Source organism: Hippopotamus amphibius, chromosome 6 (genome assembly GCF_030028045.1).
Source record: "Hippopotamus amphibius kiboko isolate mHipAmp2 chromosome 6, mHipAmp2.hap2, whole genome shotgun sequence".
NCBI lineage: Eukaryota > Metazoa > Chordata > Mammalia > Artiodactyla > Hippopotamidae > Hippopotamus > Hippopotamus amphibius.
This window is the reverse complement of record NC_080191.1, coordinates 125,612,787-125,625,877: the sequence shown is the minus strand read 5'-3', so window position 1 is coordinate 125,625,877 and position 13,091 is coordinate 125,612,787. Positions and strand designations below refer to the sequence as shown.

Genomic DNA, 13,091 nt, shown 5'->3' with positions numbered 1-13,091 from the left:
AGGTGTTTACAGCTGTCAGTTTCCCTCTAAGCATTGTTTTAGCTGCATCCCATAAGCTTTGATATATTGTTTTTGTTTCATTCATCTCAAAGTATCTTCTAATTTCTCTTATGATTTCTTTTTATCGCTTTGTTTATTTAGGAGTGTATTATTTTATTTCCTCATATTTGTGATTTCCCAAATTTTCTTCTATTATTGTTAGTTTCTGGTTTTATTCCATTGTAATAGAATATGCTCTGTTTGATTTTAGATGTCTTAAATTTATTGAGACTTGTTTTATGGCCTGACCAGTAGGTGTATCCTGGAGAAGGTTCTGTGTGCATTTGAGAAGACTGTTTAGTCTGTTGTTGCTGGGTAAAGTGTTCTATACATGTCTGTTATGTATTGTTTCATTTATAGCGTTGTTCACGCTTCTATTTCCTTTTTGATCTTCTGTCAAGGTGTTCTATCCCTTATTGTGAGTGGGATATTGCAGTCTCCAACTATTGTTCCTTAGATTGGCTCTTGCAGCTTTTAGTTCTGTCAGTTTTTGCTTCATGTATTTTAAAGCTCTGTTTTTAGGTGTATATAATTGTTATGTCTTCTTAGCGCATTGACACTTCTGTTATTATAAAATGTCCTTTACCTCTAGTAACAGCTTTTGTCTTAAAGTATATTTTGTCTGATATGAGTATTGTTATTTCACTAATTTTTATTAATGAAGTACTAATGCATACTACAACATGGATGAACCTTTAAAACATGCCAGGTAAAAGAAACCAGATACAAAGGCTGCATGTTGCATGATTTTATTTATATGAAATGTCCAGATTGTATAGAGATAGTGGTTTCCAGAGACTGGGGGAAAAGACGGGGAATGACTGCTAATGGGTATGGGCTTTTGGGGAGGAGAATAATGAAACTGTTCTGGAGTTAGATAGTAGTCATTAAAAGAACCCCTTTGAAGTTAAGTAGACCTCACTATCCTTCTGACCTTAATCACTAATAATAAACATAATAACAAAAAATTTACTCTGCTAATTATATGCTAGGCCTTGTGCTAATCCTATTACAACCTAATGAAGTAGGTATATTGTTATCTCCAAAGAAGGAAGCTATGCATAGAGTTAACTTGATATTACAACCTTACTTCTATACCTCTGAAATGGGATCATTATCTCATAAGGTTTAAGAGAATTAAATGAGTAGATGTGTAAATCCTCTCAGTACATTTTGGTACATCCTACACACTCATAAAATGGAACACCTTGTTCTTTTTAAGTGGAGGTTGTGTGATCCGTATCATCTCCATGTAAAAAGTCATGCTGACTTCCAACATATTGTAGTGTTTGTAATGTATAACACTTTCATTTTGTTTTTGAATGCAGGGCCCCCTGGACCAGCTGTCCCTCTACCTGCAGGCTACCCAGGAGGCTTGCCTATGGGATACTACAGTCCACATCAGCCCAGTACCTTCCCCTTGTACCTGCAGACTGGTGGTAGCTACCCTATCCAGTACCAGCCTGGAAAATATCCTGTACCACAACATCCTGCTCCAGTAGTATGGATGCCAATGCCAACTGTTATGCCAAACTGTCCTCCAGGTCTGGAATATTTAGCCCAGGTACTCCACACAAATCCAAATTATTTTCTTACAAAGTATGACTGGGGATCCAACAAGAAGAGACTGGCTGGAGTGGACAGAGGTGATGGGTCAGTGATGACAGATGTTTGTGAGACTACAGGAGTAGTAGTGCTAATTTCAGAAATGTGAATGGGGAACAAAGAAGATAGGGATTTTTTGGTGGGATGAATATGGTTTTCGTGAAGGGTGTATATTGAATTTTAAGACATTCAAGATGTCCTGTTGAAGGCAGTTTAGAAACAGGAAATTGGAATAAAAGAAAAACTATCAGAGATGTTAATCGGGGTATCATTTGCTTAGAAACAAAGGTTGAACATCAAGAAAAGCAACATTATGAAGAACAGAACAGTAGACAGTGAGTGAATCACTCAGTGCCTCAGGCCATTGCTTTTTCTCACCACCCAAAGTTTTCGTCAATCAGTCCTGTCACCTCCCAAAACATACAAGGTAAATAAAAATAGGGTACCTCCGAGGATATTTTTTCAAGTCAAGCTCCAGAGAACCCCTTTCCACAACACAAAGACTCCCTATATGGACATTCTAGGACCAGACCACTTATTTCAGTAACTGGGGCAATATGCCAACATATTTGTGTACCACCAAATGGTATTGTTTAAAAACCCATGTCAGAAATAAAAACGTTACTTAATGAAAACAAGGTAAACCTAGTATTACAAAGCCCTTAGAAACTACTAAATCATGTTTCACTTTTAGAAAAAACAAGTGTTGAAATATTGATACATTAGAAGCAAGGGACTTGCCAATTCAATAGCGTCTCCCCACATAGTCAATCAAATGTTCCTTGGAGTTGACGTGTTTCTCTTTTTAATTTTACATGCTAACTGTTAATCCTGTGCATTGAAAATCATTGCTGCAAAGTTATAGTGTTGATCTTTGAAAGTAATACACTTGGATCAGGAAAATTTGGATTTTACATAAAGCAAAAAACTTTATTAACCCGTTTGGCAAAATATTGACAAAGCCAATCATTCAGGTAAACTGCTAGAGTTAACTCCTTACGTTATTTTGGAAGCTTATAAAATCTTTATAAGTTAATCAAGTTTAGAAAGTTTATTTTTTGTACTTGATGATAAATATAGAAAATTTCCTTAGAAATCCAATATCTGGAGTCATTTCTTTAAAAAAAATGTATAGCTTTAATATTGTTTATTTAAATATTAAAAAACATTTTCTTACTTTCTTCTATTACTTTCAATGAAGTTAAATGAACATATTTTATTAATTCTATTTTCTCTTTCAGCAATGTTTTAGTTAAAAAAAAAAAAGGAAAAGAAACAAAACAGCTTTAGAGCCAGACAAACCTGCCTTTTAATTCTAGTTCTCCTCTCTCCTCAGTCTACTACCCTGAGTAACTTTTCTAACCTCTGGGTGCTTGAATTTCATCATCTATAAAATAGTGCTAATGATATCTACCCTATTGGGTTGTCAGGAGAATTTTTAATGAAATAAAGTTTGCAATGTGCCCAGTATTTTGGGCACACAGGACCCACCCAATGGATGATAGCTGTGTGGATGTTATTAGCTGAAACACCATGTGTGTGAATGGAAGACATAGAGCTAGGCATCCAGGCATTTTCTTTATCCTATTTTTTTTTTTTTTTTTTTTTTTTGGCTACACTGCATGGCATGTGGGATCTTATTAGTTCCCCGACCAGGGATCAAACCCGTCCGTGCCCCCTGCAGTGGAAGCGTGGACTCGTAACCACCAGGGAAGTCCCTATCCTAGTCTTTTTGCCATCTTGTGTACAAATTACATGAATCATCATCAGGACTATCCTGACACTTTAACATCCAAAGTAGTGGGTTTAATTTATTTCTAGAGTATTGACTTGGCCAGTGACTCCACACTTTGTTAGAATTGCTTCTTAACAACCATAGTATCTAATTGGGTAAACTTCTTTCACATTAATAGGCATCATTTCTTTAGAATATTACACTCAGCAGTGGAAGCTCTTACCAAGCAATGAATATTTTTACCTTTTAGTTATAGATGTTTAAAAGTTTTTCAAAGGGACTGTAAACCACCCTAGTGTCCACTTTTGATAATTTTATAAGACATGTTTAGACCCTCTCACCTGATTGTGTTTTCATGAAGGAAAATTTTTTTAATGAAAGATTGTATCCTTTCTGTACCCTCCTATAATTGATCGTGTCACAAAACGTTCATGTCTGGTTATATTATTTTAAATATTGATTTATTACCACATTAATGTAGTGTTAATGTATTCAACAAATATTTGGAAAATATGGCATTTCAGGCAATGTTCTGGGCTCAGGGATTAGGAATGATCTAATCTAGATTATCTAAAATTATATAAATATGATTAGTCTGTCTGTAAGGCGGTTTCTTTCCTACTAGGATGTTCTCAGGTATAACAGATGATGGGCCAAACGGTTTATCTTTACAGTGATTCCTAAGTAAAGTTTAGGTAAAAGTTGGTCTAATGGTATTCCCAGTCTCCCTTTTCAAGGGATCTCATCCTTGGAGAATGTTTCCTCTCCTTTGCCCTAATCCTATTCACATGCTTAGTGCTCTCTCAGGTCCTCCCCTATTATAGTATGCACTTACGGAAGACTCTGGCATCAGCAGATCAAGTGAATGGAAGTGAGCATATTAACATCTTTTGGAGGTATCTGTGAAGTAATATAAGATCAGACACTCCTGTGCAAGGTCCACCCTGCCTCATTCACTCTCCCTAAGCCACTGAGAAAAGTGGCTTCTCTGTGGCTGGTTTATGTTCAACTTTCCCGAGCTTCCTGACAACTACAGTCTTCGGGTGATGTGGAGAGACCAATGAGTAGGAACTGAGCTGGGAGCAATCTGTATCAACATAGCTTCTTCTAGATACTGTTACTGTAGCAGGAAGATGATTTTCTGACATTTTAGACAGGTGTTTCAATATTTTACAGTAGAACTGGAGGAAAATGTTCTTTTTTGTCTGGACAGCTCTGCTAATAACCATCTGATCAGGTGCATATAGGCTAATTTTGCTTGATAAAAATGTTTTTGATTTCATTCAGTTTCAAAAAGATTCTTTTGTATCAACTGATATACATTTAATTTCTGTCACATCAGTGTTTTTTCTAATACTGGTTTGATTTGATTCTGTTGTTTCTCTCTCTTCTAATTGCTTTGTTCTATCCCAACAGTTGGACAACATACATGTTCTTCAACATTTTGAACCCCTGGAAAGTATGTATAATTTTGTAGTGTCCAGCAATATTTGAATCAGGTGAAAATTTGCATTATCTGATACCTAGCTCCTTATTTATATTGATCATTTTTTAGTGGTTCAAAGAGAAAAGAGTATCCTCTATTACCCTATCTTCAAGAAAGTAATAAAGGGACTTACTTTGTATAATTTTATCTACTTACATATCATATGTAAGCTCTTGACTTCAAAAGGACTTACATTTTACTTGGTCAAACCCCCTTTTACCCATCTCAGCTCCTCTGTATTCACTTTTCATGGACAGAGAAAAGAAGGAGCAAAAAGACTAGATGAGTTAGCCAAGGGCACCCTAGTCAGCTAATCAGTGGAAAAGCTGGAAATAGAATCTCAGTCTGCTGAGTTCTAAGTCCAGTGTTGTGGAAGTAAGAAAAAATCACGGTAAGCACAATGCCTATTCTCAGTTCATCCTCACAAGATTCCTGACCCTCACTGTACTAGATCTACACATTCATTTCATTCATATGACCTCCATATAGAGCCTTTGACTTTTCTTGGTTGATTTTCTTATTTGCAATTAGTAATGACCCTGATCATCTCAGCATATTTAAGAAGCTGATTAATTCATGGTCTGGTGTATAATTTCATTTAAATGGGTTTATAATTAAAGTTTTCTGAATTCAAGTACTCCAGGAATATTGTTTCCAATCATTGCTTCTATGTGGAAGGTTTTTTTGGGGTTTTTTTTGGCTGCATTGGGTCTTCGTTGCTGCACATGGGCATTCACTGGTTGTGGCGAGCGGGGGCTACTCTTCGTTGCAGTGTGCAGGCTTCTCAGTGCAGTAGCTTCTCTTGTTGCAGAGCACGGGTTCTGCTCGTGGGCTTCAGTAGTTGCAGCATGTGGGCTCAGTAGTTGTCGTGCTTGAGCTTAGTTGCTCCGCAGCTTGTGGGATCTTTCTGGACCAGGGATTGAACTCGATGCCCCCCACCCCGACTTGGCAGATGGATTCTTAACCACTGTGCCAGCAACGAAGTCCCTATGTGGAACAGTTTTAAAAATCATTTTGCACTGAATTGCTTAAAAGAAATGTTTTAAACTTTAAAAATTACTTATATACTTATAGGGCATATGAATTATATTGGCATTCTAGTAATTGCATATTTTTCACTTGAAATTTTTTAAAAAGCTATTTTGCTTTAAGCCCCCGTGAAATACTACAAAAAGACTTTTTGAGGCCCATTTTAATTGCTTCTAAAATAAGATGGCTCTCATTTTGTTTTTTAGTGATAACAGGTTTTGAAACTAATAATAGATATGATATCAAAAACAACCTGGGCCAGATGGTTTACTTCGTGACTGAAGACACGGATGACTACACCAGGAATGCTTATCGGACACTGAGGCCCTTCGTGCTCCGGGTCACCGACTCTGTGGGCCGAGAAATCATGACAATGCAGAGACCTTTCCGATGCACCTGCTGCTGCTTCTGTTGCCCCTCCACCAGGCAAGAGGTCAGAGGACAGAAGTCTCATCCATTGTTTCTTCCTGATCCAACTCTTCACTGCACAGTTGTGGTCCTTACAAAGCCACAGAGGAGGGGACTTTCATGGCACAGTCAGAATGGAAGAAGATAGTGGGGAGGAAAGACGCCAAATGCCAAAGTTCTTACCGATGGAGATATCAGAAAGGCATTTTTCTTGTGGGTTCATGTGCTAGTTGGGGGCGGGGAGGGGTCAGTGATCACAATTCTATCTGTTGTGTCTGCTGAATTAGAAATTAGCCTATTACCTAGAACACACATTTGTCTAAATGTTCCGATGTATCCCCAAATAAGGTCACACTAAATGTAGACATGCTTTTAAATAGAATCAGAAGAAACTTCAGATACTTTTGCTCTACCCATCGTAATCTACACCTTGTTACAGATAAAGAAAGGGGCTCAGAATCAGTGCCTGAGGATGGTGTCACACTTGATAGATGGTGGGGACTAGAAAGCAGATGTGCCGAGGTGTATGGGATTGGCTGAAAAGTTCATTCAGTGGGTGAACACATTGTTCAATAAAATTCTTGGTGAAAATAAAAATTGTGTCTTTTATTTTTACTTAAAAGTGAATGAACTTTTAGGCCAACCCAATAGTTTGGTTGCTCTTCTATAATCTGTGCTGCTCTCGGAAAATGGTTTGCTACAAGGATAAGAATAGTTTTAGAGAGAGATACAAGAGAATTTGAATTTCAGATACGCCACCCACTTAGAACTGGGCAATTTACTTAACGTGTTTGAGCCTCAGTGTTCTTTGTATATGAACTGGGCAGAACAATACCCCCTAGGATTACTGTGATTTTAATTATATGTTAAGTACCAGCATTTTCAGTAGAATTTACTGATCGCCCTCTCTGTGCCTCGATTTATTCACCTATAAGATGCAGATATTAATAGTACCTATCTCATAGGATGATTATTTTAAGGATTATAAATTTATTTATTAAGTAAATGTCAACTGTATTCACACAGTGCCTGGCAAATAATAGTGTTCAGTGAATATTGGCAATTGTCAGACAGCTTACTCCTTTGTCATTATTTTCTTTGTAATAACAGTCCTATATTTGAGATGAATCTTCACCTCATCCTATGCTTATAACACATTCTGTTATCTTCACAACATACAATTTTCAGAATACCTCTTTTCTCTTTTGTTTTCTATTGTTGTGTCTGAGATGTCAATCTAAGAAGCTAGCATGTTACTTTTTCTTGGATTGTGCCAGCAGACATGAGACCCCTAGGTCAGGGACAAAGAACTTTATTACAGCACAGCAAGCAGCGTGAGCTCCAGCACATGTGTGTGGGTCCCCTCATCCCCAAATTCTACAGAGATGACTAAGAGGATCCCAAACAGATGCTGTATATACAGCTGAGGGACAGGGAGCTTGGAGAACTGACCATTTTATAACAAGCAGTGGTTTTGTCCCACTGGGGACATGACCTCGTCTCTCAACACTGTTCACTGAAATAAAACCCGGAGAAATAGCCTGGAGAAAATGGAAGACTCTTTCCCCAGTGATAGTTTCCCTAGTTCTTGAATGAATTAAGAACACATCTAGGTTGTGCGTACCTGTGTATGTGTAGACATATATATGTAGCATCTTCGTCTCTGTCACTGCTTCATTTGCAGCTGGAGGTGCAGTGCCCTCCTGGTGTCACCATTGGCTTTGTTGCTGAACACTGGAACCTGTGCAGGGCAGTATACAGCATCCAAAATGAGAAGAAAGAAGATATGATGGGAGTGCTTGGGCCGTGCTCAACCTACGGCTGTGGTTCGGATTCTGTTTTTGAGGTAAACAAATGTAAAAATAATTTCTACTATTTTTTTCTACATGTACTAACAGACCTCACAATGATCTGCTTTTAGATGATTTTTTGTGTGAACGAATAAAGTAGTGTGAGGAAAGAGTTAACTGACCAGTTGACATCAAAACATTTTCAAATTATCGTTAGGGCATTGCTTAATGTTTTCTATAATGTGAGCTTCTTTTGCATGATTTCAGTGTTTGATAAAGATAAGAATAAACCATTTAAAACATTGAACCTGAGAGTAAATAGCCTGACCGAATCCATTTAGTTTATTCTTGGCTGTTATTTCACTAACCATTTTTACCAAAGATTTCCAGGATCAGAATATAGGTCCTGAGTAATGAAAAGGCCCCACATATCACAGAACAAATTGAGCACCCCTAAGGTTGTGCAGATTGCTTATTTGCAAGATAGAAGTCTGTCTGCATCCTCAAGAAACAAGACAGCACTGATAACATGGATAAAACATAGTGGATTTTAAGATTTTCTGGAAAAAGGAAAATCCTTCTGTTTTGCCTCTATCTCAGTGGCTAAAAAATGATAGCTTATTACCCTACAGTTCTGACAAAGGAGATTCCTGGGCTTCTTAAAGGTTCTTTCTAAATGCCTTGCAATTCAGCAAGACCCATAATCTAAAATTACTCATTCAAATATTTTCTGACACCCAATAAACTTTCCTTAGTTCTTGTTTTACATAACCATATCATCAACCATTATTTATTAAAAGACCATTATAGATAGATGGAAAATGTAAATAAGCCAGATTTCGAGGGCAGGGCGTGTAGATCATTCTAATCACCAAAAGGTAGTATTTGGGTGGCAAGTACCAGGATACCCCTTTTAGAAGCTGAAGCCCTTTGGGATTCTGACATACTTTAAGAAGAACAAGGCTTACAGAAGCCTGAGTGATTATAAAGTGCAAAGAAGCATACCACCTTGCTTTAGCTAACATGTTTCCCTCGACCGGAAAAGACCCCCTGTTGGTCCCCAGTTCGCACCCTTTGCTCTATGGAAAAGAATTTCAAAATCACTGTAAATCATACCTCCTCTGACAGGCTTCCCTGATAACTCATTTGGAGATGAAGAAAGGACACTGGCCTGAGAATTGTAAGATATTCCCCAGCTTGGTTGTTAACCAGTTGCAAGGCACTTAACCCTTCTTGGCCATAATTCCCTGTTTGAAATTATATTATTACTATATTCATTTCCTGCACTATATTTATACTACCTCAGTGTCAACTGCTTGCTTATAAACAGGAGAATAAAGCACGTATTTTAACACTTTTCAATCATGAAGTCGCATTCTTGTCTTTCTAGGTCTTATCCCTTGATGGTGTATCCAGTGTTGGCAGTATTATTAGGAAGTGGAATGGTGTGTTATCAGCAATGAGTGATGCTGACCACTTTGAAATTCACTTCCCATTAGACATGGATGTGACAATGAAAGCCATGATTTTTGGAGCTTGCTTCCTCATCGTAAGCCTTTTGCTTTTGAGTTGTCCTGAAAGAATTATTCTTTCTGATGAGAAGCAGTGTAGTGTAGTAGAAAGGCAATAAGGTTTGAAACTGTCTCTGTCACTTTCTGGTTATATGTCTTGCAAAGTGTTTAACACTCGCAAGTTTCCTCATCTGTAAAATAGAAATGAAAATACTTATAACTATATTTCGGGGTTTTGAATAGTAGCTGTCATATGAGTAAAGGGGCCAGGAGAGTGCTTAAAAGATACTAGGCATCCAGTGGGTGTAATTGTCATCACTGCATGTTACGTATCATTCTCACTACTTAAAGATGCCTGTCCTTTAATTTCTTAGTGAAATAAAATAACTCTAAAGCTGATGTTCATTTCCTTCACCTATTACCTTTTTATCAGTGTACATCCCAGACTTATTAGGTACAGTTCCCTTGCTGTATTCCTGTCTAATTAATGGCTAATGTTCATAAGTAAAGCATAGAAATAAAATTGATAGCATTTGCCTTAAAAACCTAATTAACATATTGCAATTGGTATATTTAACATTTTTAATATTGATTACCAAGTTTTCTCTCCTTTTAACAATGAAAATTTAGTTAATTGGTACCCCAAATGGAAAGCTTATTGACTACCCACAGTTTCAAATTTGCAGTTGCTATTCTTGATATTACGTTCTCTTCATAGAGATTTCATTAGCTTGATTTATTCTTAAGTGGAATGAGAAGATCACCTGGTAAATTATAAAGAATAACATTTTGTGCATTGCACCTAATTACTTATCTATTTACATTCTTTATTTATGTAATTATTTATCTGTCTAATTTGATATTTACCTATACATATAATTGTTTTTCCAATTTCAGGACTTCATGTATTTTGAAAGCTCTCCACCACAACGTTCATCCACTCATAATTGATGGATACCGCAGATCAGCAATTATGATTAATAAAAAAAATTTAGAAAAGTTGGTTGGGCTTACAGTCAACCCTCAATTGTTCACAAATATATGTGTCTCCTCTTGCAGATGATTGTTATTGGGTGTTAGCTTTGACAGGTAAGCTGAGAGTATAAGTGCAAGAACACATCTAAACATGTGTTTCAATTGAGTATCTGTCTACTGTCTACTTGGTAGACTGGGAGTTTACCCTGAAAAAGCTGTGACTCGTTAACTGAGTAAACATATATATAGTGAATTTGAAAACACTTTTAAACTGAGATAAGGGAAAATGAATCCCAAAGCTCTCACATTAATTGATAGTAAAATGGTGGGCTTTTTAGAGCAATCTTTGTTGAGATAGAGTGGTATAGCTTCTATCTCTAACCCTCTCCTCTCCACCAACGTGTCCAGTTACTGAAGACAAATTTGATTCCAGGTGAAAAGAATGATACTCTTCATTGTTCAAAACAAAAAAGAAGGCAGGTAGAAATACTACATTTTATTGCACAAGGAACATTTTACTTGTGTAAATGTATCAGAACCTCATTTTGCAAACTTTATAAAAGTTTCAGTGGAAATTTTTATTTTATTACAAAATAAAACGTGTTTTTCATATCATAAGGTTATATTTCCTATGCCTCATTGACTAGCATGCACAATCAGGAGTTGCCTCTATATGAAGATAGGGTCAGACTCCCAGGGCCATAACCAATCTAGATCTCTGGGCAATTTAGAGACATCAGTGCGCTTATGATAAGCTTGCACTTAATACATTTAACCTCTCTCTTGGTTATAGATGCCTTACATGTAAGATAGATTTGGTCTTATCTCTAGGATTGCCTGTTGAATCTTTGCATCTCATTTGCTATGACACAGAGGAGATGATTTTTTTTTCTTACAAGAAGTTCCCTGATTCGAACTGTGCTGTTCGAATTGCAAGAGGTGGAGTTTCCTTTTTAAATTTTGAAATGTGATATTCTGTGTAGTACTTCGTAAAAGCAAAAACTACAAGTACAGACACTGCTTAATATTGCTTTGCTGTTTTTTATTTAAATGATAGATAAATCTGTATCTATGCAAAGAAAATGGTAAAACACAGCAAACATGCTATTTCTCTGGGACCTATAGCTTATCAGTAGGGATTATTTGGATCTACATCGTGAAAGTATACATTGCACTTGTTTGTATTAACTAGCTAAAAGCACAGTGTGTTAGTGAATACACTCTGATAAATCAGCTTGCCTCTACTGCACTTTAGCTTCCTATCTGGACATGAACTGTGTTCTTTCAACACAGCCAGTAGGTAGAATGAAATCTATTCTTCCGCTGCTCCTTATTAAGAGAAGCAAGCTTGAGTGTTCTTAGGTATGAGGTGAAGGCCTTCACCCACAGTTCCTCTTAAATTATATTTATCTTTTCATGGTAAATATTGTTTTACCCAGTTTCTTGTAATGTTCATTTTATATGCTACTACTATCTTTCTAAAAAAATGTAAAAACTGCTGCTTTCTAAAATAATAATTACCTTATATTTGAAAAGGCATTTGTAGCCTAAACGGACAGATATATTATTTATTATAATGATGTCTGACACTTGATATAGCAAATCAGACAATAGTATTCAGAAAGTTTACTATATAAACTTTTCATTTTTACTTGCCTACATCCCTACATTCTAAGACCTGATGCATAATACTAAGAAGTTATTTTTAGCATGACATTTAAAATTTCTATTTAAAATTTTTATGGTATTAATGTCTCTTACAGTTTCTTTCTTTAAAAATAATACTGTTTCTTATATTTTTATACTACAATCTATAATTTTTATATTTTGTAATATTTCATCGTGTAAACTGATCAGATTCATTAAGAAAACAAGCTGTTCTCTAAAATGTTTGTTTTCATGTTTCATTGTACTGTTTTTGGCTTCTAAATAAATATAATATGGTTTATTTTTGGCTTGCGATTGAGTTTTTGCAATAGACTGGATGTTTGTATCCTTACCCCCCCTCCCCATCCCCTGCCAAAATTTGTGAATTACCCCAGTGTGATGGTATTTGGAGTGGAGACTTTGGGAGGTGATAGGTCATGCAGGTGGAGCCCTCATGAATGGGATTAGTGACCTTATAATCTGCCAGCCTTGATCTGGGAATTGCCATCCTCCAGAGCTGTCAGAAATAAATGTGTGTTGTTTAATAAGCCACTCAGTCTACAGCATTTTTGTTATAGCAGCCCAAACAGACTAAGATAGGAATTGGTACTGAGATGTGAGAATGCGACATAACGAATATGTAACAGTGTGGCACTGGCTGTGGCACTGGGTGATGAATAGAGGCTGGAGTTTTAAGGTGCATACTGGAAAAAGCTTAAAGTGCCAGGAACAGAATTTTAAAGATAATTCTGATGAGAGCTCAGAAAGAAAGAGGCGAACTGTAGAGCAAACCTTAGTCTTCTTAGAAAATACCTAATTAAACATGAACAGGATATTGGTAGAAATATGGACAATTAAAAACCAGG

The 13,091-nt window shown here is 36.6% G+C and overlaps 1 protein-coding gene across 3 annotated transcripts in view; it reads left to right on the top strand.

The window, feature by feature from the left end:
* Positions 1-12,446, top strand: part of PLSCR4 (phospholipid scramblase 4) — a 36,060-nt gene extending 23,614 nt beyond the window's left edge. For all 3 annotated transcript variants that reach the window (XM_057739086.1, XM_057739087.1, XM_057739088.1), the window contains 6 exons: positions 1,368-1,603; positions 4,796-4,838; positions 6,101-6,327; positions 7,987-8,148; positions 9,483-9,641; positions 10,501-12,446. In XM_057739086.1, the coding sequence (XP_057595069.1) occupies positions 1,368-1,603; positions 4,796-4,838; positions 6,101-6,327; positions 7,987-8,148; positions 9,483-9,641; positions 10,501-10,554 (881 nt within the window). In that variant the 3' untranslated portion in view covers positions 10,555-12,446. The remainder of the gene's footprint in view (positions 1-1,367; positions 1,604-4,795; positions 4,839-6,100; positions 6,328-7,986; positions 8,149-9,482; positions 9,642-10,500) is intronic.
* The last annotated feature ends 645 nt before the right edge of the window (positions 12,447-13,091 follow it).